The sequence below is a fragment of the Glycine soja genome, chromosome 9 (genome assembly GCF_004193775.1).
Source record: "Glycine soja cultivar W05 chromosome 9, ASM419377v2, whole genome shotgun sequence".
In the NCBI taxonomy this organism is placed as follows: domain Eukaryota; kingdom Viridiplantae; phylum Streptophyta; class Magnoliopsida; order Fabales; family Fabaceae; genus Glycine; species Glycine soja.
Genome location: NC_041010.1, coordinates 41,843,359 through 41,868,138, shown reverse-complemented (window position 1 = coordinate 41,868,138; position 24,780 = coordinate 41,843,359). Strand labels below are relative to the sequence as shown.

The following is a 24,780-nucleotide window of genomic DNA, read 5'->3' as shown; positions in this document are numbered from 1 at the left end:
CCGTAACAGAGCTCACGTGATTCTCGCGTGCGGGTTTATGATGTGGCGAATGATGATTGGGGTACTGAGCTATGGAGTACGAGAATGGGTGGAGGCTGCGTCACTGGATTAGAACGGGTACTAGCGGTTCGTAAGGGACTGGTAACTCACAAAGTCATAATAAGTTCATTACCAGGTAACTCAAAATCATATCAAGTATATATGTATATCAAAATCCAAAAATGAAGTCTCAAAACCACACAACATGACTTATGCCTTTGACATAAATATATTCAAATACTTCAATTGGAAATAATATAGTTAATGCATAATAATTATTGTAACTTCTTAAAATATCATAATTATATAACTATCATGTCCATATGATAGAATTACATACAATTCAAAATAAAGAAATTATCCCTATATTTATCCTTTTTTTAGCAGCCAAATACAATTCATCGTGGAGGTACAATGTGTACCTTTTATTCCATATGATAGAATCACCTACAAGGCTTCAACACATAATTGAAGAAATTGCTCCTATATTTGTCTTATCTTTGTCCTGTGCCTATATCTGCGTTATATTGGAGCAACATAAAATACAATCAATATATGCAATGGAGGCCTAAAAAATGATGAACAGTTTTATGTATAAGATAAGAAAATCCTAGAAAGTCCGTTATTCAACCTCCTATGAATCTGATGGCAAAAAATAAATGACTTGAATGTATTTTTTTATACCCAGGATATATTCATTTTTCAAATTGTTAATTATTTAATTTTTATTTTTATTTTTCTACCGGATGTTTTCGATTTTATTGTTGTTAGCGTCGGCTAAGTCAACGTTAACTTCATATTTGAGAAATGAAAAGCCACCACCTCTGATCTTGGTGGCGACGATCGTGCACTCAGTGATGAACATATATATATAGAGAGAGAGAAAGGGAGTGAATGCCTGTGTGAGAGAGATAGAGAAAAAAAAAGAACTATAGAAGCTAACACAAAGAGACAAGACATGGATTAAGATCTGCAATGCCATCCAACAACAACGGAACCAAGGGATCCCATTTCCCTCTTCTCGTTGTCCTCTTTCTCTGCCTCCTCGCGCCCCTCCTCTTCTTCTTCGCATCACCCCTTCACGGTCTCATCCTCAAATCTCACTTCTTTTCAATTACTAGTTTTATAACTTCAGTGTTAGTACATCCACGTAGGGACTCCCATTTTTAAAAAATCAGATTTTAAGGAATTATAGATTACATGCTTGGATTCTAATTTTTTGTTTCTTACGGACTCTCTAGTTGATAGGAATTAAAATGAAATGAGGTGTTATAATGTTAATTAATTATGATTAATGTGTATTTGAGTTTTTGTTCCATGCATATCTCTATGATCTCTAGTTTAATTTTGTAACTTTCTCTTTGCACAATCTCAAATTTAAAGTTAGTGTTGACTCACATGCCAATTATATGACCGTCATGACATTATAGTGATGATGTGTCACTTAATGAACAAATGCTAACAACATGTATCAAAACAAAAATTGAAAACATCAGGTGGGAAAACAAACAAAAAAATTGAATAAGTAACAAGAAAATAACATGTTAAACAAAATCCCCAATTTATAATGTTTAGAGTTTTGAGGAAACTACATGAATCTTAATAATTAAATTTTCAACGCCTCATGCACAAAATCCATTACTAAATTATGTCATAAAAATAATCATATAGTTTTATGGGTTATGGGTTTACCTAAAGAGCTTCAAGTTTAGATTTCTAAGATATGGGTATTGTTTCCCTCAACTCAAATCACCCCTCTCCATGGTTTGTGTGTCTAATTGATGTAAGGAGTTTGTTAACTTAAAACTGTGGAGAGAAGAAATGGAGAGGATAAGAGGAAAAAGAAAATCGATGTTTATCGTTATGAAATCTTCTATATGATATGATTAATGAAGTGTTGCATTATCGAGTTCATGTCATTTAAAAATTATTGACTCAATAAACACCTAATATTCATCATAGGTATCTTTTTCAAAAATAAAATTTTGTATTATACTAAAAAAAAATGCTAGGTACCAAAACAAAAATACCACTATTTTACAAGTACCAAAAAGTTATTTAAGTATAAAATAAAAAATTTAATTATTGTCATCATTGCACCATACTTTGTTCCACTTCCTTCTTCTTCCTCTTTTCCAACGAGATACTCTTCGAACCCTACGACTTCTTTGGTGACCTTGCCGTCGACGACACTTAAACAATTTTAACAGTGATTAACTTTTATTTTAGGCTTAAATAACTTATTGATACTATAAAATAAAAGTGTTTTGATTTTGGTACCTAACCTTAATTTTTTTTATTTATTTTGATACCTATCAAATTTTGGTTTTGAAATAAATATTTGTTAAATTGACTTGGTTGTTGAGTCAATAATTTTTTAACGAGTTGGACTTAATGACTTACTTCATCAATTAATGGAGATTTTCCTAATTACAAGCACCTATTTCAAAACTTAAAATTAGTTAATACCAAAATAATGAAAATAAAGTTTAAGAATGATGTATTTGATTGAGATTTTAAAATACTATTTTAACATTAAAAAAGTCTTGTGGATTTTTAAAATTATGTAGGAATATTAAAATTTATTAAATTTCTTTACAAGACTTTTATGATAGTTTGAATTTTAATAGATTTATATCATACGAATTTAAAAGATTTATATGAACTTTATAGATTTATAAAAATTAAAAGGATTCTTTGAATTTTTAAAAACATATTTAAATTTTAAAGAGTTAGTGAAAAAAAAGTGATAAGAAATGACGAGGTTTGGATAAAAAAGTAAAACCAATATATTTTTTTATCTTTTAATAGCTAAATTGATTTTAGCTTTAGATCATTCTATACTATTTTTTTTTGCAATAACATTTTCTTATTATTGCTTTTAGATTTGAACAATAGATTTAAATGGGATGCAATAATAAGTACACAATATAAGAGAGTGATGAGGGTACAAAATTTATAAGAGGATTATTGAGATACACATGTTACAAAATTAATGGTGACAATTACAAAAACATTGCGTCAAGTAGGTGGGGGACAGAATGCAACTTGACATATGAGACAAATATTAATTTAATTTAAAAAATAAATTGTAAAGGGAAGAAATATATTTGACATTTTTTTGTTTCAAAAGAATAGGAAAAACATATATGACATATCTTGAAAAATATTATTTTTGACAAATGGTAAGTACCACTTTCAATTGAATGTAGATTTCATTTTTGTGTTGGATATTGAAGAGAGAAGATAGTATGTGTGATGAAAAAAGAAAAAAAATCCATTAACTAATAAAAAAAATAAAAGAGTCTAACAAAATTTCAAGAGTTCGAGTGTGATGATTCGATAGTTATTTTAATACTCAAAAGTCATATGAAATCTATCCATTGAAATTTACATATTTTTTTGATATCAAAATATTTTTTTAAGTTATAAAAAATCTTAATTCAATATCACTAAATTTTGTTGCACTTCTTAAAAAATTTAAAAATGTTAATTGAATGTCACAAAACTTATTTATATCATTTAAAAATCTTAAATAAATTCTACAAGATTTTTTTTTATAAAAAATAATCTTTTAAAAATTCTTTAAAATCCTAATCCAATACATCGACAAAATAAAAAACAAAATAGGTATAAAAATATTTAAGCCCAAATTATATGATTGGAGTAGACCACAAACTAAAAAAGTCCTTTTAGAATTCGAGTGCTAAACTAACTTGTGAGTCAAAAGTCAAAACCCTAAATATTATAAATCTCCGCGCCTGCAACCCTTGCAATTTTTGGCACTGGTTTGCGTTGTTTCGCGGCGTTGTTAACTTCCCTTCACTCCAAACACCTTCCATCTCCAAACATGGGTCGGAAACACGACGCCGTTTTGGTCAGCGAACCAGTCGCCGAAGAAGTTCCCTACAGCCCCGAGCTCGATTCCGAGAAGAAGAAGAAGAAGAAAAAAAGGAAGAACAAGAACAAAGACAAGCACCAAACCGATAGCAGCACCAAACGAAAGCTCGACGAACAACTCGACCCTCAAAACGGCACCGAATCGAATAAGAAGAAAAAGAAGCACCACGAGTCCAAAGAGAACGCCGAGGAAACCAACGGCAACAACAACAGTGACAACGGTGCTAATCGCGACGAAACGGTGGCGGACGGGTCCGTGGTGGTCACCGGGTTGAATGCGGGAGACGCGAAATATGCGGCGGTGAAGAGCTTCGCGGATTCGGGGCTGCCGGAGAACGTGCTGGAGTGCTGCAAGGGTTTCCAGAAGCCTTCTCCGATTCAGTCCCGAGCCTGGCCTTTCTTATTGGACGGTCGTGATTTGATTGGAATTGCTGCCACTGGCTCAGGTGTGTTGATGCTGTTGTTGTTGCTGTTGCTGCTGCTGTTTGTATTTCATGTGACTTGAAATTGGTTCTGATTTTGGTGGTTTTTGCTTTCAGGGAAGACGTTGGCGTTCGGCTTACCGGCGGTTATGCATGTTTTGGGGAAGCGGAAGGGGAAAAGTTCCAAGGGACGAAACCCTCTCGGCCTCGTGCTATCTCCCACTAGAGAGCTAGCTCAACAGGTATGTGCTTGTTTTTGTTAATGCACGGGATGGTGTTTCATTTAATTTGAATTTAAACTTTGTTTTTTAATCATTTCATGTGTAATTTGCCCTTGTCTGATGCAAATTGAAATTAGAGTCCTATATGACTTTTGTTGATTCTTTTCAAACATTCCACTTCTGATGATACGTGAGAGAATTTTGATTTCTCTCTCAAGTTACTTAAAAGAAAGTTTTACTAGGATTTCAAATTCAAATGAAGGGCTGTGTAGTGTGAATGATGTAGTTGCTAGTTGTGAGCTTATTATTTAAGATGTATACTCTAACATGAGAAACCATATGTTATGGTTAATTCATCATCCATGGGTATTGGATAGATTACTGATTTACTGGAAGATATTTGCTAATAGTTGTCTTTAATTGTTTTATAGATATCAGATGTCATGTGTGATGCTGGTAGGTCTTGTGGTGTGCAATCAATCTGTTTGTATGGTGGAACCTCTAAAGGGCCACAAATCTCCTCACTAAAATCTGGCATTGTAAGTTATCAAGTTCTTCTGTTCCTTTGGATGGTTTGCATTCAAATGCCAGTTGAAGTCACATGTTTGTATTCAATTGATCTTTTAATTCTACTTTTTTCCATTCAGGACATTATCATTGGAACTCCTGGTCGTATCCAGGATCTGATTGAAATGGGTATCTGTTGCCTAAAAGAAGTATCGTTTGTGGTAAGCTGTAAATTGTCAAGCAGAATTCTGTTCACTTCCTCTCTTATTTCTTAATACATTATTCTATTATGTAAAGTTGTTATACCATGGTATCTCATATTTGTTAGACTCACTGGTGGCAGTTTGAGTCTCTTTGTTCTACATTTGCTACAATTCTGATGTTGGAATATGCTGGATTTTGAATTTATATACAAGTTGCATCTTGGCTGAATTTTCTTTGGCTTTAAGTTCAATGTGAAGTAGAAGTAGATGCATTTATTAAGTAACATATCCCGAGCCTTTTGCAAATGTTAACTTTATTTGTCCTAGGTACTTGATGAAGCAGATCGGATGCTTGATATGGGTTTTGAACAAATAGTTCGCTCTATACTGGGTCAGACATGTTCTGGTATGATGCATTTTTCTTCAACTGTTTCCACTATTACTGGTCATTAACTTATTCCACTTAATTTCTTGTTATAGTTTTTTTTTAAATGTTGGCTTAAATTTGTTATAGTTGAACTACACTGAACCTTCTGATTCTCCAAGGAGCCTACATAGATGTATTTTGCTTACTCAAATTTTCCCAGCTTATTTTTTTTTTATTAAAGAGAGTATACTTATCTGCAGATCGTCAAATGGTTATGTTCAGTGCTACATGGCCTTTGCCAGTTCATTACTTGGCACAGGAGTTTATGGATCCTAATCCTGTAAAAGTCTGTATCTTCATTTTCAACAAAAGCTTTCAACTATTATTTTTATATAAGCTTTTAGAGGAAGAAATATTTAAACTCGTGACAGGTTGTTGTAGGCTCAGAAGACTTAGCTGCCAATCATGATGTCATGCAGATAGTTGAGGTGTGAATTTTATCAAATCTACATTTCTCATATATGTATTTATGCTTTTAGTGAATATTAATTCCTTTTACATTCATAGGTCTTGGATGATCGTTCTCGTGATAAGCGCCTAGCTGCTTTACTGGAAAAGTACCACAAATCTCAGAGGTATCTTTTCCTGCGGTTTGTTCCTTACATGTTTAGTTTTTCCGCATGTTACTAAGAGCTTGTACCTTTTCTCAGGAATCGAGTATTGGTTTTTGTTTTGTACAAATTGGAAGCCAAACGAGTTGAAAATATGCTTCAAGAAGGGTATGTAACACGTCCACACAATTTTATTTTTTAAAATTTTCCTGGTGAAAATATCTGGTGCTGGTTCTAGCCTCTAAGCACTTGATGATATAATTAGAATAGCCACTCAGGACATGTTAAATACCATCTTCAGGGGTTGGAAGGTTGTATCAATACACGGGGACAAAGCCCAACATGATCGCACAAAAGCACTCTCATTGTTCAAGAATGGAAGCTGTCCTTTGATGGTAACCTATTTTACATTATGATTATTAATTATTAATTATGGCAGTTTGTTGGCTCAAAAGTTAGAACAAATTTGTGAATTGGTATCTATGTTTGGCTGTTTTCTCGTGATACTGTGGCTTTATTGGAAAATGGTTTTTTTCTTCTCATCATTTTGTAACTATGTTTTTGGAATGCATTTTTCTATATTTGCTATCTCTGGATAATGTTTCTATCCAGATTCTTCTGTGCTTCGTTCCTTCTCCCTTTGAAAGTTCTAGTGTATTTTTACAGTACTGACTTGTGGATGAATTTAAACCCACTTTATAATTCTCCCTAGTCCTAAAAAAAATGTACAGATTGCAAAGAATTTATTTGGTCAATCTATTTTTAAACTTTAATATCATTGTAAGGTATCTTGTGAATGCCTATAGTGGATACAGTACGAATGACATCATCTGTTAGACATTCTGCACACTTTCTGTTGTTTTACTCAGTCATATATTTGACTTAAAAATTCAATGAGCAGATTGCTACTGATGTGGCCGCACGAGGATTGGATATTCCAGATGTTGAAGTAGTGATCAACTATAGTTTTCCTCTGACTACAGAAGATTATGTTCATAGAATTGGGCGTACTGGACGAGCTGGTAAAAAGGGTGTTGCACATACATTCTTTATGCAGCAGAATAAGGTAGTATAAATTCTCTTTATATATTCTAGGTTCTTCTTTGCACCCATGCATGCTGTTTCTATTATACATATAATTGGTGTTTTTATGTCTTTTCACCCTGGTTGGAATCAATTTAAGAATGGAAATTTTCAGGGACTTGCTGGGGAGTTGGTGAATGTTTTAAGAGAAGCAGGGCAAATTGTACCGGATGCCCTCCTGAAATTTGGCACACATGTAAAGAAAAAGGTCTTTTTTTTTCCACTTTTGTTTATGCACCAGTTCAGATTTTTTCTATGATGAAGCTAGGATAAACATTTCTTTGTGTGGCAGTCCTTTATTTTTTGTCTTGTGCAGAACATTTGATTGATTGATAAAATTCTAAATTTTCAATCTATGATAGGAGTCCAAACTTTATGGGGCACACTTCAAGGAAATCCCTGTTGATGCTCCGAAGTCTCAAAAGAAAACATTTGAGGACTCTGATGAAGACTAAATGCTGGCGACTTGTTTATTTTTGGCTGAAGAAATTATATGAATTCGGTCATTTCTTACTCTTTTTGGTCGAGTTATTTATTACTTTAAAAGGTAATAATAAAGGTTAGTTATAATATATAAATAGATTAGCGAGTCTTTTCATGTTGTAGTGCACTCATCTGTGCTTTCTTTTGTTATTCTTTCTTTACCTTATGGAGATGATCATTTTGTATTCACACATTTTTAGCTGTCTAGAATTGTCTTACAATTTCCAGAGTTTGACGTTTTAGATTTTTTATTGGTTAATTAATTAGCTTACTATTTTCCTTTGGTTATATCTTGCAGTTAAATTTTATCTCCCCGACTTCTACATTAATTCTGTAACCATAACTATGCTTGTTATACCAATTTATGTGGATTGTTAATGAGGATGCTGTTAATTTTTTTATTTTTTTTTACATTAGCTGGAATCTGTATTATCTATCCAGGGTATCTTTCAATTGAGAAGATCCCCACCTGTTATTGGCTCCAGTTCCTTTGAGGTCAGTAATACATACACATGAAAGGATTCTAACATAAGCTCCAATTTGAGCTGTTTAGCCTCGTGATTTTGCTCGATACTAATTTTTTTAGCTACCGACAATAACCCTAACTTACAGCGTACCTGGTAATTATGCCTGTGCATCTAATATAAAATACTGGATCATCAATCACAAGTTTGGAACCATTTGATCCAAGGTTACTTTTATTTATGCAGATGAGGAGGGTGAGCAACACATTCTCTTTTACATATTCTATAATTAGTTATGGAAAGGCTAAATTCCTGTTTTGTTCCTTTAATTTATTTTAAATGTACGATTTGACTCTCTAATTATTAAATAATTTAATTGGGTCTTTTAATTTTTTTAAATGTTCTTAGGTTCTTTTGTTCAAATTGAAGTAAACAGTGTTAACGTTAGGCACACGAGTCACTTTCTTTACCTTTGTGATAATCTAACAAGTCTTAAGTGATGGTTAAAAATCATCATTGTTATTATTATGATTTTTTAAATTAAAAATAGTTGTGAATTATTGTAAAACAAGAAATCCAAAAATTAAGAATCCCAACCTAAAATCTAAGAACTCAAAAACTATTGAGCTAAGTTTTTTTTTATTTTTTTATTTCATTATTGTTATGTTGTGTTGCCCTCTTGTTGTAAAAGAAGGAAGAAAGAAATAGTAGTGGTTGAGTGAGTAGTGTGTGACGGAGGAGCAGGCATGGCTACTACCGCTACAACTTCAACAACGAGTACACCATTTGTGTTTGCGACAACGACACATTGGGAGAACTCAAGCGCTAAATCTATGAGCTAACCAACGTCTTACCCTTTCAAGAACTAAGGACTAATTGCTTCTTGCCTTGAAAAGAAAAAAAACAAAAAACTAAGGTGTATAAATTGATTTTAAATTAATGTTAAAAGATTGATTTGAAAAAATCATTTTGTGATTTTTTCCTTTCTTCTTCTAATATTCGTCAAGAAATCTACCCAACTGAAACTCTTTATTTAAATCAAAAGCTAGGTTTTAAGATGCAATCATAGTTATGGTTTCATATATTCATTGTAGTCCTAAATATTACAGGATATTACATATAAATGTGATTTACGCGATTACAACTATAATCACGATAACTTAAAAAAAAATGTGTATTTGTAATTGAAATCGTTGTCACGGACTATTTTTTTTAAACCTTTGTCAGAAGTTTCTCACCAAGTCAGAGAACTGGTTTCGTTATGTACATTCAAATTAATGCTTTTTTGATTTGCGTGTGAGCTTGCAAAGTTGCCCGCATGACTTGCTCTCTATAACCTACAAGGAGGAATTGAGCAATATTTAGAAAATTAGACATTCCCCATTTTCCTTAGGTACAAAGAAAAAGCCAATAATTGAATCATCACGGAGGCTGTAACCTACACTATCTAGTAGTTTGGACGCGTATTAGTAGCCACTAATTGAAAAGTATTCAGGAAATGATGAAACAACCACTCAGAAGCTTCAGAGAAACTCTATATATGCATTTTATTAAAAACTACTTTTCTGTCCATTACAGTACAACAAAGGCATAATTATTATGTTCTTAAATATTTTTAATTACTTACAATATACTAAGTGTTATATAATTGTTATATTTTTAATACAATAAACATTATTAGGAACATATTTAGTGCATAAGTGAAAAAATGTTATTTTTTGCATTAGGATTCAGTTTGTAACCAATTTAATTTAGTCAATGTCCTTTAGGACCCTCCAATGGCAATAAGTATTCAAAGATTTAAAGATAAATACATTTAAAATTATAAAAATATATTTTTGATTTTTTACTTTTTATTTGATCTCTTTCTGGCTATTGTTTATATTTTTAAATTATGAATAAATGTTAAAAAGCTGCTCATAGCAAGAAGACATTCTAGGAAAGTTAAAAACATCAAAAAGAATTTTGCTTTGTTTCCAAACCGTTGGATGTGATTGGAGGGAGTGTGTGACAGACTATCTATGTGAGAGAAGGAGATCTAATCAATTAGGTTTTTAGTTAATATCATTTTTTTATTAATTTAATCTTTTTAGAATATAAATATTTAATATTTATTTCCTATTTTATTGTAATTTATTTCATTGGTAATGTAGTATTTTATTTAATATTTAATGTAGTATTTTAATATGAATCTTTATTGTAATGTAGTATTTTATTGTTCACTGATGATTTTTTTTAAAAATAAATCGGTACTTTATTATATTTAAACTCTTGATTTAATATCAATATTTATAATACATGTCATAAAATAAGAAAAATATATAAATAATTTACTTTTAAAAGAAAGTAAAGATTCATATTTATTTACAGAATATTAAGTCCTTGATATATTTACCTTTAATTTAGAGTAAGTTAAGCTTATGATATACTTTGCTTTAAATTAAACATTAATACTTTTCTTGCAAAGTTAAAACTTGACTTCAATTACAGAGTAACTCGTTTATCCCTTGATCAGAATTAAGAAATATCTTCCTAACCATTCTGGTAAAAATTGATATAGTTTTCCTTCAATTTTATACCAAGCTGAGATTTCCTTAATTTAATCCAAATTTTCATGCAAAACATTTAAAGACAGATTCTTAGCTAAGTTAAATACATCATATGTTTTTTTTAAAAAATAGATATACTACTCAGATTAGATAATTAAGGTAAGAGAAAAATTCTATTTTTTATAAAAAAGATAAAGATATTTTCTAAAATCAAGTATTATTTATTATTAAAGGAAATATAAGATAAAATCATATATTTTTCTATTTATATTATCTAAAAAAATAGAAATATCTCCTAAAATTGAATATTATATATTATTAGAAAAAAAATAAGATAAAATTATATCTTTTTCTATTTATATTATCTTTTAGATTAAGATGAAATAATACAATCTCACCTATATAAAAAAGATCACCTATTTAAGTAATTCATTATGATTTCAACCTACATATCAGTGTTTTTTTCATATACACCCTACCTACATATTAGTTGAGTTGATATTCATGCGAAGATGTTGACGTAAAACAAAGGGCGCAATAGGCGCAAGATTTGAACTAGTCTCTAGAATTTGTGATGTATATTTGCAGCGACAATTTTCTTCAGTTGCCGAAGTTAATATGAATATTTTGATTCATTAATCTCAGAAAAAGTTTGCTAGTCATATTCTTTTGTTTGTTTTCGAAAAATACAATGTGACATATTTTTCATCGTGGAGAAGTGCATGGTTTTAAGTTTGGCAGTTTTGTGACGCGGAAAAATAAGGCATTCAACCAAATAATAGCAGTTGAACATTTCCTTGTTGACGTTTATAAGAGTGATTCAGACACGAAACCCTTCAACATGACGGAAAAATAAGGCAAAAAGAAATTTCACAATCTCATCATCAAGTCCTATTAACAAGTATTCTTATCAAAAATAAGAATGTATCTACTATTCGTTTAAATCGTTTAAGTTAAAAAAATACACAATATACATTAATTATGAATATATCTTCGCTTACTTTTTAAATCTTCTCATTTTAATTTTTAAATGAAATAAATCCTAAATTATCATAGAGTGACATGCTAACCTTGTCGGATCATTGGCACTCATATAATTCTTGTACTACTAACATTATCTAGTAGAGTTGTAGTTGTACACTTGTACTACTAACACCACCTTTTCCCCCACTCATATAATTCTTGCGCTATCACTTCAACTATTAGTGTTATACAAATGACATATTTTCTAACACATGCTGCCCATGATAAAATGCTTCTGAATAATAAATTTAGGATATAATAATAATAATAATAATAATTTATAATTATTAATAAAAATAATTATTCTCTTTGATGTACATAATTTTTTATTCTTAAATTACCCTTTAATATATATAACTGTTTTTATTTCCTTCCTAAACTAATAATATTAATAATAATAATAATAATAATTTTGTTTTCTTTTTCTCTATTGCAAAGGACGACAACCCATGATGATCATGGCAAGTACTATATATCATGATGTAAAGGTATAAAAAAGAGCATCATTGCATTTTGTAAATAGAAAAATATCATCATTAATTACGGATTTGATATTTTTCGTTAATAGAGTAATCATTAAATGTGATTTACGCGATTACAATTATAATCACGATAACTTTAAAAAAAAAGTGATATTTGTGATTGAAATCGTTGTCACGGACTATTTTTTTTTAAACCTTTGTCAGAAGTTTCTCACCAAGTCAGAGAACTGGTTTCGTTATGCCAACATTCAAATTTATGCTTTTTGATTTGCGTGTGAGCTTGCAAAGTTGCCCGCATGACTTGCTCTCCATAACCTACAAGGAGGAATTGAGCAATATTTAGAAAATTAGACATTCCCCATTTTCCTTAGGTACAAAGAAAAAGCCAATAATTGAACCATCACGGAGGCTGTAACCTACACTATCTAGTAGTTTGGACGCGTATTAGTAGCCACTAATTGAAAATTATTCAGGAAATGATGAAACAACCACTCAGAAGCTTCAGAGAAACTCTATATATACATTTTATTAAAAACTACTTTTCTGTCCATTACAGTACAACAAAGGCATAATTATTATGTTCTTAAATATTTTTAATTACTTACAATATACTAAGTATTATATACAATGTTTGCTAGTCATATTCTTTTGTTTGTTTTCGTAAAATACAATGTGACATATTTTTCATCGTGGAGAAGTGCGTGGTTTTAAGTTTGGCAGTTTTGTGACGCGGAAAAATAAGGCATTCAACCAAATAATAGCAGTTGACCATTTCTTTGTTGACGTTTATAAGAGTGTTATTCAGACACGAAACCCTTCAACATGGCCATATAAGCACAACAGCAAAGGCAAAAAGAAATTTCACAATCTCATCATCAAGTCCTATTAACAAGTATTCTTATAAAAAAAAAGAAAAAACAAAAAGACCCAGAAATCTCATCATCAAGTTCTTCCCATTGCAGAAGTTGAAAAGAAAGTTATGGCAGATAGTTCAGTATCCTTTTTATTGGACAAGCTGAGTTCGTTACTTGAAGCAGAAGTGAAACTACAGAGAGGGGTCCGTGAAGATGTTCAGCACATCAAATATGAGCTGGAAGGCTACAAGGGCATCTTGAGGGTGGCTGATGCTCTGGAAGACAAAAACCCTGAACTCAAAGCATGGGTTAAACGAGTAAGAGATGTTGCTCATGACATGGAAGATGCTATAGATGAATTCAGCCTTGGCCTTGTTGATCAACATGGACAAGGCAACAATTCTTCGTTTCATATGAACTTTTTCACCCGGCATAAGATTGCTTCAAATATACAAGGTATCAAATCCAGATTGGACATTATATCCCAGAAACGTCCAGACATACCTTGGATAGGCTCAGGCTCAAGTCAACGATTGTCATCAAGGCTTGATAGCCAAGGTGATGCACTTCTGCTAGAAGAAGCTGATCTTGTTGGTATTGACAAACCCAAAAAGCAGCTTAGTGACTTGCTTTTCAATGAAGAAGCAGGTAGGGCTGTGATTCCCGTTTATGGGATGGGGGGGTTGGGGAAAACCACCTTGGCTAAACAAGTCTATGATGATCCAAAAGTGAAGAAGCGTTTCAGGATTCATGCTTGGATCAATGTTTCTCAGTCTTTTAAACTAGATGAGCTCCTGAAAGACCTGGTTCAACAGCTCCACACTGTCATAGGCAAACCAGCTCCGGAAGCAGTTGGACAAATGAAGAGTGACCAGCTCAAAGAGGTGATCAAGAACCTGCTTCAGCGAAGCCGGTACCTGGTTGTGCTGGATGATGTGTGGCAAGTAAAGGTATGGGATTCTGTCAAACTTGCTTTGCCTAATAACAACCGTGGCAGTAGAGTGATGCTTACCACACGCAAGAAAGATATAGCTTTGCATTCCTGTGCTGAATTGGGTAAGGATTTTGACCTCGAATTCTTACCCGAGGAAGAAGCTTGGTATCTTTTCTGCAAGAAAACATTTCAGGGTAACTCGTGCCCTCCTCATCTGGAGGAAGTTTGCAGGAAAATCTTGAAAATGTGTGGGGGGTTGCCACTAGCAATTGTAGGAATTGGTGGTGCATTGGCTACAAAAGGCAGGGCCAACATAGAAGAGTGGCAGATGGTTTGCAGAAGTTTAGGGTCTGAAATTGAAGGCAATGACAAACTGGAGGATATGAAGAAAGTGCTTTCCCTCAGTTTCAATGAGTTGCCTTATTATCTTAAGTCTTGTTTGTTGTACCTAAGCATCTTTCCCGAGTTTCATGCTATTGAGCACATGCGATTGATTCGTTTGTGGATAGCTGAAGGGTTTGTGAATGGAGAAGAAGGAAAGACACTGGAGGAAGTTGCAGACAGTTACCTCAAGGAGCTCTTGGACAGAAGTCTGCTGCAAGTGGTAGCAAAAACCAGTGATGGCAGGATGAAGACTTGTCGAATGCATGATCTTCTAAGGGAGATTGTCAATTTCAAGTCAAAGGATCAGAACTTTGCAACAATAGCCAAAGACCAAGATATAACCTGGCCAGACAAAGTTCGACGCCTATCAATCATAAACACATTGAATAATGTGCAACAAAATAGGACTGCATTCCAACTTCGGTCTCTGCTAATGTTTGCCTTATCAGATAATTCACTCGAGAATTTTTCTATACGTGCATTATGTTCCACTGGTTATAAGTTACTCAGGGTGTTAGACTTGCAAGATGCGCCTTTGGAGGTTTTTCCTGCTGAAATTGTCAGTCTATACCTTCTCAAGTATCTGAGTTTGAAGAATACAAAGGTGAAAAGCATTCCAGGTTCCATTAAGAAGCTGCAGCAGTTGGAGACATTAGATCTTAAACACACTCATGTCACTGTATTGCCAGTTGAAATTGTGGAGCTCCAACGATTACGCCATCTCTTGGTGTATCGCTATGAGATTGAATCCTATGCTAATTTACATTCAAGGCATGGCTTCAAGGTGGCTGCCCCTATAGGACTTATGCAATCTTTGCAAAAGCTATGTTTTATAGAGGCAGATCAGGCTTTGATGATTGAGCTAGGAAAACTCACTCGACTCAGGAGGCTTGGCATCAGAAAGATGAGGAAACAAGATGGTGCTGCTTTGTGTTCATCCATTGAGAAGATGATCAATCTCCGCTCATTGTCCATAACTGCAATTGAAGAAGATGAGATAATTGACATTCACAACATCTTCAGGCCTCCTCAGTATCTCCACCAGTTATACTTGTCTGGGCGCCTAGACAATTTTCCTCACTGGATAAGTTCTCTAAAGAATTTGGTCCGAGTGTTTCTAAAATGGAGCCGGTTAAAAGAGGATCCTCTGGTTCATCTTCAAGATTTGCCAAATCTAAGACATGTCGAGTTTCTTCAAGTTTATGTTGGCGAGACATTGCACTTCAAGGCTAAGGGGTTTCCTAGTCTGAAGGTGTTAGGACTTGATTATTTAGATGGACTGAAATCTATGACTGTGGAGGAGGGAGCAATGCCTGGTCTTAAAAAGCTCATCATCCAGCGCTGTGATTCATTGAAGCAGGTACCATTAGGCATTGAGCACCTAACAAAACTAAAATCAATAGAGCTTTTTGATATGCCTGAAGAATTTATTACAGCACTGCGTCCAAATGGAGGTGAGGATTATTGGAGAGTGCAACAAGTTCCAGCAGTTTATATCTCCTATTGGAGGGATAGGGGTTGGGATGTCTACTCATTAGAGACATTAGGAGAGAGAGAGAGTGATTCCAGTGGGGGTACTGCAATCAGAAGTCTTGAAATTTGTACGCTCTGGAAGGTTTAACTTTTATTTTCTTTCTTTTAACATACTACATATGTGAGTATGCAAGTGAATGCAGTATTTTGTTCTTTGCAGTTACCTGAGTCTTGACTGCAAATTTCTTCAAGTTTCAACCAAATAAATCAGGGAACATAATTTGTTTCTTGAATATGAATTCCGAGGTTACTGAATAAAAATATAGTTAGCTTTTGAATCTGTGACTCTAAATGTTGGACGTGCAGTTGGAGATTTTCTCCATAACTAATGGACTTGCTGAATTTAAATACACATTTGAATGCATAAGAGTTACAAGAATGTGATAAATTGTAACGACTTATGAATTTGCCGTTATTGTCATTGTCATGTATTACTCACACATTGGAATAAGTCAAATCCCTCATAACAAGGGGACTCAGGAGGTGCACGATGACTGATCCCATCATCCATATCCGAGACAACAGATTGGTAATCATCCTAATTGGTTTTGGTTGAGTAAGAGAGATCTCCTAATGTAAATCATTTTAATTGGGTGAGAGTAAGAAAGATGTCTTAGGATCATTATAAAAGGATTAGGAAGAGAAGAGAAGAGAAGAAAAGGATCATTGAGCATGTGGAAGAAGGGGAAGAAGCAATTGGTGTCATCGGCGCCGTGGAGAGGCGAGGAGACAGAAGAAGAGTCGTTGAAGGAGGGAAAGCTGAAAGTGACGAGGCAGGGTGATGGCACTTCCACCATGCACGTCCCTGCCTCCAATTCCAAACATCTTCACCACCACCACCACCATGGAATCAACATTGATCCTCAACTACGCTACAGCTTCCAGCGCAATTTTCAGGTTTCTAACCCAATGCTTAAACCCTACTTCATTTCAACATTTTACCAAATCACTTACTTATTCAACCTATCAGCTTTGTTTCATTTAGGAAATTAAGTAGTGAAATTGATACTTATTCTCATAATCTAGGATTCACTAGTAAGTAACATAGTAGACTTAGTTGCACTTTTGGTCCTCAAGGTAGAGTAATTGTTTGCATGGCACTGGGTGATGACATGATAACTAATGTTTTGCTTGACATTTTGCTGCTGGCGTGACTTAACTCCACTTTTTGATCTCTTAGCATGTGCGTCAAATCTCACAGTTATCATCCAATGCCACACCAACAAAATTTGTCAAAAAATAAAAATATAATGAAAGAGGAAGGGATCAAAATTGCATAATTGTGATACTTGAAGACACAATTTGCACAATTAGAATTTAGGGGACCAAAAAGTACTATTAAACCATTATTGTAAGTATTACCTGTTCTATATAAACAACTACAAGCACGTTTGGAAACCTGTTTGCATCATTACAAGACGTTCACACATCTCAAAGCATGAATTGAATGTGGGTTTAGTTGGACGGAACTAATTACCAAACACACACTATGTATCATTTTCGTTTTTTTGTGAAATTGATTTAGCATTTAGTATTCTTCTCCAAATTTTGGATTAATGTTTTTTTATTTGTATAATGCAGTTTCTTTAACGTGCTTTTAGCATTGACACTGTGGTGAAACCTCTTCCTCCTGTACACCTATTCTTCTCCAAATTAGTATTGTGTTTCTTTTGAATCTTTGATGTTTCCTTGCATCTTAAGACTTAAATGCAACAAATGTCATCAAAATTGAGATATTGCCCCGTTTTTATTAACATGGTTTATGTTGCAGATCCTGAAGGTATTGCAAATGCCCAGAAATCCTTGGGCATAGGACAGGAAGACAAAGTTCGTTGAAGATAATCGAGAAAGACACAAAAAAAAAAAATGGGAATGGAAAAAGGAAAAGAATTAGAAGAGGAAATAGACTTGTCATTTATGTTTAACCCTTTTCTAATTGATCACTCGTGGCATTGTTTAACTCGTAATTTTCAGTTATATATATATATTACAAATTGAGCAGCATGACAATTTGATTATTTCATTATCTTAACAAAAGCAAGATCATAGAGAGTATTGATAGTATCTCTAATATAATCTATTTTAGTAGTTGGTCAACGTTGAAATTCTCTATTGGATAAGTTAAATGAAATATTATTTTCAGTTAAAAAATGGACATTAATCATTAATTATCATCTCTTTTTTGTTAGGAAACTATCTTGCTCATTATCTTACAAGGGATTTTGTAAACTCGTAGCCCCCCTACCCACCCACCCACCCACACTCTAACGACATTAGAACCAGCAAATGTTGGATTGTGTGTAGGATAAAATAGGGAGAATTATGATTTTAACGAATTTGTCCAAAATCACAAGATAAACAATGATTTAGACTTTTCTTTTTTATGAAGAGAGTTTTAGAACATAAAACAAGCAATTCAATTAATAAAATATTTTTAGATGTTTCTATTAAGAATTTAAATTTAAAACAATGATTTAAACTATCTACTATGGCATAAGCAACCTACCAAATATTATCTCTCAACACGAAATCCTTTGACAATAGGTGAGTCTCTTCTCTTGACAATAGATGAGTAATTTACGCTCGATTTCCCATCAAATACGCCACCTTCACTTGCCTATAATTACACATTAGACCCCCTCCCCTCTTTAAGTAAGTCTTATCCTCGTATTGACATTGTTGCTTTACTAGATCCTTACTCAGATGTTAGAGTTTCTTTTTTCTTTTTTTGGTGTTGATAGTATTCTTTAATTGGAATTATTAGTAAAAAGTTATTTCGGGTGGTAACAAAGGAAAATTATATTGGCCACATATCCTAAAAGAATAAAGTAGAATAAGATTTTGATTTTTTAACCTAACATATCACCAACTAAAAATCAATGATTACTCTCTTGAAATACTGAAATTCGTTTAAGAGGCTAATATCTTCCCATCACACTTTCTCATGCACAAAATTTAAGTAGTTTTTAAATAAAAACCCAAGATCAAGATGACACAAGTCACACAACAGATATCATAACAAACTAACAATGACCTTTTGGTAGTTTTTGTCTAATTTTGTAAGACTATACAGAATTTTATGTTAACCAATCAATAACAACAATAATTGCTTCTGTTAACCTGTTTCTTAACACCTCACTAACAACTTAAAAATATTTTCTTGCTGTCAACCAATAATAACAATAATTGTTTCTGATCAACAACAACAAAAAAAAAACCAGCTCCAGGAAAGAAAAAGATAGACTCAACCTACTTGTAGTTTATATAGTTCGATATTTCACAAAAATGCTTGTGTAGTTTTCAGTATTCACAACTGAAAGCCTTGTTTTTAAAACAAGACCTTTTCTTATCTGGAAAATGTTTGAAAATTGCGTTCTACTGTAGAAGGCATTGCGTACTACTCAAGGTACAAACCCGTAGTCCTTGTGTAAATTACATCAACAAGGTATTAAAGAACACACGTCTCTAGCACTATCCCGCGTGTGAATGGAAAAATTCACACAAGTAGCTTTTGAATAAAAACCCAAAATGGCCACATCAGAGATACATGAGCCCAGTCCCTATCCTTGAGACTATAATGTCTTTGACTTTGCTTCTAACAAACCAATTTGCTCTTTATAATATGATTTTGGTACCTTCTATGTTTATCACTTTCCCACTTAGTCTACAATAAAAATGTAAATGGTCGTTTGATTTGTTGAGCATGTTCCAAGATTCTTATTGCAGTCAAACATGGAGCCCATTATTATGTGGACAACATGACACCATGCCAAATCCCACTGTTTTAAAGCAAAGGAAAGCCGAAAGTGCCAATTTATATACAACTTCTATGTAAATCACCTTCTGAGTATGATTGATAGGTAATCATATATATTCATATTTTCCAAAGAAAAAAACTGCAAAGACTTCTTACTTCTTAGGTACTTCAGCATATCCGTATGATTCTAATTTTAGCCCATAAATGACGTTGTTTTTGGTCATTATAATTAGCATATTGGTAGTTGATCGTATATCACTTGCTTGCTTATAAAAAAAAGTTAGTTGCTTAAGAATTCAAACCTCACCTCTAAAACTTTGCATCAAATATTTCCTCTGTTTCTTTTATAAGTCACATTTAAGAAGTTTTTGCTTTCCCTTATATATGTTACTTCATAAAATTCATGAAGTATTTTTTTTCTCCCAAAATTCTATCCTTAATCTTTAATTACATCATGTTTAGCAATTCCAAATAGAAGTTGCATTCCGGTAAGGAATATCATTTTAGTATATACTTCACACGTTTCTTCCTCATATATCAAACTATAAGTCAACAGTTTTACTAATTGATTTTTCCCTTCAGACATATTTTAAGATAACTTTTAAGCCTTTAGCTGAACTTAACATATTTTAAGATAACTTTTAGGCTTTACTTTCACATTTCTATGTATCCTTTTCATACACGTAAGTAGTTATCTACTAATGATGCTGCCATATTTCAATTTTTTGTTAGGAAAAAATGTCTTGCATCTCTATCTCCTCTCCTATTTTTAAATCCTGCCTTATTAATAAAATGAGATGAAAAGTAAAACCATGTTATAAGAAAATTCACAAGCAAGGCACTTCCTATAGCTAACAAGTCTGAAACCTAAGTCTCGTTCCACTAGACACTAACTAGTCTGCTTCAGATATGCACTGAGATCATGGCTGAGAGTGCAGTGAGTTTTCTTCTCGAAAGGCTTAAACCTGTTTTTGTGAATAAGTTGAAATTGTTCACAGGGGTTGAAGCAGAAGTGATATATCTGAAAGGACAGTTGGAGTTGATAAGAGCCTTCTTAAGGGCTGCAGATGCATTTGAAGAGAGTGATGAGGAACTCAAAGTTTGGGTTAGGCAAGTCAGAGATGTTGTTCATGAGGCAGAAGATCTTCTTGATGAATTGGAACTGGTTCAGCTACATAACCATACAAATGGACTCTCTAATTATCTCAGTATCAGGAATATGAAAGCTCATTATCGGATTGCACACGAGTTAAAAGCCATCAACTCACGCATGAAAACTATTTCTTTAACTCGCAAGAGATTCCTCAGTAAACTTGACACTGCTTCTGAGGCTTCAAATTCCACTTATACAGGTACTACTAACTTCAAAGACTCTTTTCAAACTCAAGTGATGAATATCCTAATGGTCATGTACAGGGAAAGCACTCAATTATGCTATTATTCGTGTTCTTTTCCCGTGTTCTAGATAGATCAGTAGCGAAAGTTGTTGTACTAGTGTGTTTGGAAACTTGTTGTGAAGTAAAAAGTCACATCTGAGACGTGGAGGCTATTAGCTTATATTCATAACCATTAAATTATAGTGGAAGCTATAAATATATTCATAAAATAGTGAAAGCTATTAGTTATATTCATGAAATAGCCTATAACTATTAGTTTATTAGTAAACATGAAAAACATCTGAAATGTGGAACCAAACATGCTAGTTATCAGTAAATTGCTGCTGGTCCAATTGAAGCACTTAGCACACTAATCACATCATTTCTTGTTCGGGTCTTTTCTTTATTCTTTCATTTGTGACTAAAGAAAAAAGGAATACAAATCAATCTGCAGATGTTTCACTATACAAGTCTAGAATTTGAAAGCTTCAACTAATAACAATTTGAACCTCCAATTGGTGATTATGTTTACCTCTTCTTTTACATCATTGATGCATTTAAATTTCACTTACATAACTTGCATTTTTATAATAGACTGATAGTGTTAATGAAGTGCATGTAGAAAGTGAGCAAGTGGTAGTGAACAATTTTCATTCTAACAAGGAAAGTGTATTCGGTTTGCTATATACACAATTCTCACTTGTGAGCTAGTACAATAAACATATCTTGAAACAGTTAACGCGTGGCATGATCAACGGGGAGACGCCCTTCTCCTGGACAACACTGATCTAGTTGGAATAGACAGGCCTAAAAAGCAGCTGATCGGGTGGTTGATTAATGGTTGTACCGGACGAAAAGTGATTTCTGTCACTGGAATGGGAGGGATGGGAAAAACTACTTTGGTAAAGAAAGTATTCGATGATCCAGAAGTAAGAAAACACTTCAAAGCCTGTGTTTGGGTTACCGTTTCTCAATCTTGTAAAACTGAGGAGCTTCTCAGAGACTTGGCCCGGAAGCTTTTTTCCGAAATAAGGCGACCGATTCCTGAGGGACTTGAAAGCATGTGTAGTGATAAGCTGAAGATGATCATCAAAGACCTGCTGCAGAGGAAGAGGTATCTAGTGGTATTTGATGATGTGTGGCAAATGTATGAATGGGAAGCTGTCAAATATGCATTGCCTAACAATAACTGTGGCAGCAGGATCATGATCACTACACGAAAATCCAATTTAGCCTTTACTTCCAGCATAGAATCCAATGGTAAGGTGTATAACTTGCAACCCTTGAAAGAAGATGAGGCTTGGGATCTATTTTGTAGGAACACTTTTCAGGGTCATTCATGCCCCTCACATTTGATTGACATATGTAAATACATCTTAAGAAAATGTGGGGGTCTTCCCCTTGCAATTGTGGCAATCAGTGGTGTCCTGGCTACAAAAGACAAGCACAGGATCGATGAATGGGACATGATTTGCCGTAGTCTTGGAGCTGAAATTCAAGGCAATGGTAAACTTGATAATTTCAAAACAGTACTCAACCTCAGTTTCAATGATTTACCTTACCATTTGAAATACTGTTTCTTGTACTTGAGCATCTTTCCTGAGGACTATCTGATTCAGCGCATGAGATTGATTCGCTTGTGGATAGCAGAAGGATTCATTAAAGCCAAAGAAGGAAAAACAAAGGAAGATGTTGCAGATGATTACCTCAAGGAGCTCCTGAACAGAAACTTGATACAGGTAGCAGAGATAACATCTGATGGAAGGGTGAAAACTTTGCGAATCCATGATCTTCTAAGGGAGATTATCATTTTGAAGTCCAAGGACCAAAACTTTGTATCCGTTGTCAAAGAACAAAGCATGGCATGGCCAGAAAAGATTCGGAGACTTTCGGTGCACGGCACATTACCATGTCATCGGCAGCAACATATTCATAGGTCAGGCTCTCAACTCCGTTCTCTCTTAATGTTTGGTGTTGGAGAAAATTTATCTCTTGGCAAACTGTTTCCTGGTGGTTGTAAACTGCTAGGTGTTTTAGATTATCAAGATGCACCTTTGAATAAGTTTCCAGTAGCAGTTGTTGATCTATATCATTTAAGATATCTAAGCTTAAGGAACACAAAGGTGACAATGGTTCCAGGTTACATAATAGGGAAGTTGCATAATCTAGAAACACTGGATCTTAAGAAAACTTCTGTCAGAGAATTGCCTTTAGATATACTAAAGCTTCAAAAGCTTCGCCATCTCCTTGTGTATAAATTTAATGTCAAAGGCTATGCACAGTTCTACTCCAAACATGGTTTTAAGGCCCCCACTGAAATAGGAAATTTGAAGGCACTACAAAAACTTTGTTTTGTGGAGGCAAACCAAGATTGTGGAATGATAATAAGGCAGTTAGGGGAGCTAAGTCAACTAAGAAGGTTAGGCATCTTGAAACTTAGAGAGGAAGATGGGAAGGCTTTCTGTTTGTCCATTGAGAGATTAACCAATCTCCATGCCCTTTCTGTTGCTTCTGAAGGTGAGAATAAAGTCATTGATCTTGCGTTCCTTTGTTCGCCTCCTCCGTTTCTTCAACGCTTGTATTTGTCCGGGCGTTTACAAGAGTTACCAAGTTGGATACAGTCTCTCCATAGCCTTGCTAGGCTATTTCTCAAATGGAGCTGTTTAAAACATGATCCACTAGTATATCTGCAGGATCTGCCAAGCCTTGCACATCTTGAACTAGTTCAAGTATATGATGGTGACACATTGCATTTTGTGTGTGGAAAGTTCAAGAAGCTCAAGGTTTTAGGCCTTGACAAATTCGATGGACTCAAACAGGTGACAGTGGGGGAGGATGCAATGCCTTGCCTAGAAAGGCTGAGCATCGGACGCTGCGAATTGTTGAAGAAGGTTCCATCAGGAATTGAGCACTTGAGTAAGCTCAAAGTCCTTGAGTTTTTTGATATGCCAGATGAACTGATGAAGACAATATGTCCACATGGTCCAGGAAAAGATTACTGTAAAGTTTCACATATACCAAATGTCTATTCTACCTATTGGAGAGATGATGGTTGGGATGTTTATGCTCTAGACAGTTTCAGCAGAGATTGTTCTCCCCGGTCTGGCACAGTCATGAGAAGTCATGAACCTCGCACTCTGTGGAAGGTGTAGCTCTAAATTGTGGAATAGTAAAGAACAAAACTTTGGTACAATAATTCTTCATTATGTGCTTCTTGTTTTTCAATCAGAATTGGAGTTCCAGCTTAATAATCTATGCCGACATTTATTTTATTGTGTGGGCTATATATCAAGGTGATATTTCAATTCTGGTTAGAGAACAAAACCGATAGCACATAAGGAAGTGTACCTAAGTCCATAATAAAATGTGAATAGCAACCTTTGTACATGACCTAAATTGTACCATAAAAAATTGAGCAGACTCATTTATTGTATAGAAGTCAGTGCTCTAAATAAAGGTGTAGGTTTTTATTCACCTTTGTTTAAATGTGATCAATGTAAATAGCATAATTACCATTGTCAAATAGACTATTGTATAACATAATTCTTCCTATTTTTTTATGATTACAGAAAAAATGTGTTAGCATCA

At 33.8% G+C, this 24,780-nt stretch overlaps 3 protein-coding genes across 3 annotated transcripts; all 3 read left to right on the top strand.

Annotated features, from left to right (window-relative positions):
• The first annotated feature begins 3,791 nt into the window (after positions 1–3,791).
• On the top strand, positions 3,792–8,126 carry LOC114368996 (DEAD-box ATP-dependent RNA helicase 5-like). Its single transcript, XM_028326299.1, has 13 exons — positions 3,792–4,385; positions 4,479–4,603; positions 5,014–5,121; positions 5,230–5,310; positions 5,620–5,698; positions 5,920–6,005; positions 6,091–6,147; positions 6,227–6,294; positions 6,370–6,438; positions 6,572–6,665; positions 7,172–7,336; positions 7,469–7,561; positions 7,716–8,126. Exons 1-13 carry the CDS (start codon positions 3,890–3,892, stop codon positions 7,806–7,808), a joined length of 1,614 nt encoding a protein of 537 aa, XP_028182100.1. The 5' UTR covers positions 3,792–3,889; the 3' UTR covers positions 7,809–8,126.
• Positions 8,127–13,165: 5,039 nt separating this feature from the next.
• Positions 13,166–16,298, top strand: LOC114368995 (disease resistance protein RPM1-like). The gene has a single exon (XM_028326298.1). The coding sequence runs from the start codon at positions 13,334–13,336 to the stop codon at positions 16,145–16,147; it is 2,814 nt and encodes a 937-aa protein (XP_028182099.1). The 5' UTR covers positions 13,166–13,333; the 3' UTR covers positions 16,148–16,298.
• A 3,980-nt stretch (positions 16,299–20,278) lies between these two features.
• LOC114425406 (disease resistance protein RPM1-like) lies at positions 20,279–24,780 on the top strand. The gene is made up of 2 exons (XM_028392325.1): positions 20,279–21,168; positions 21,928–24,780. The coding sequence occupies exons 1-2, from the start codon at positions 20,739–20,741 to the stop codon at positions 24,342–24,344; spliced, it is 2,847 nt and encodes a 948-aa protein (XP_028248126.1). The 5' UTR covers positions 20,279–20,738; the 3' UTR covers positions 24,345–24,780.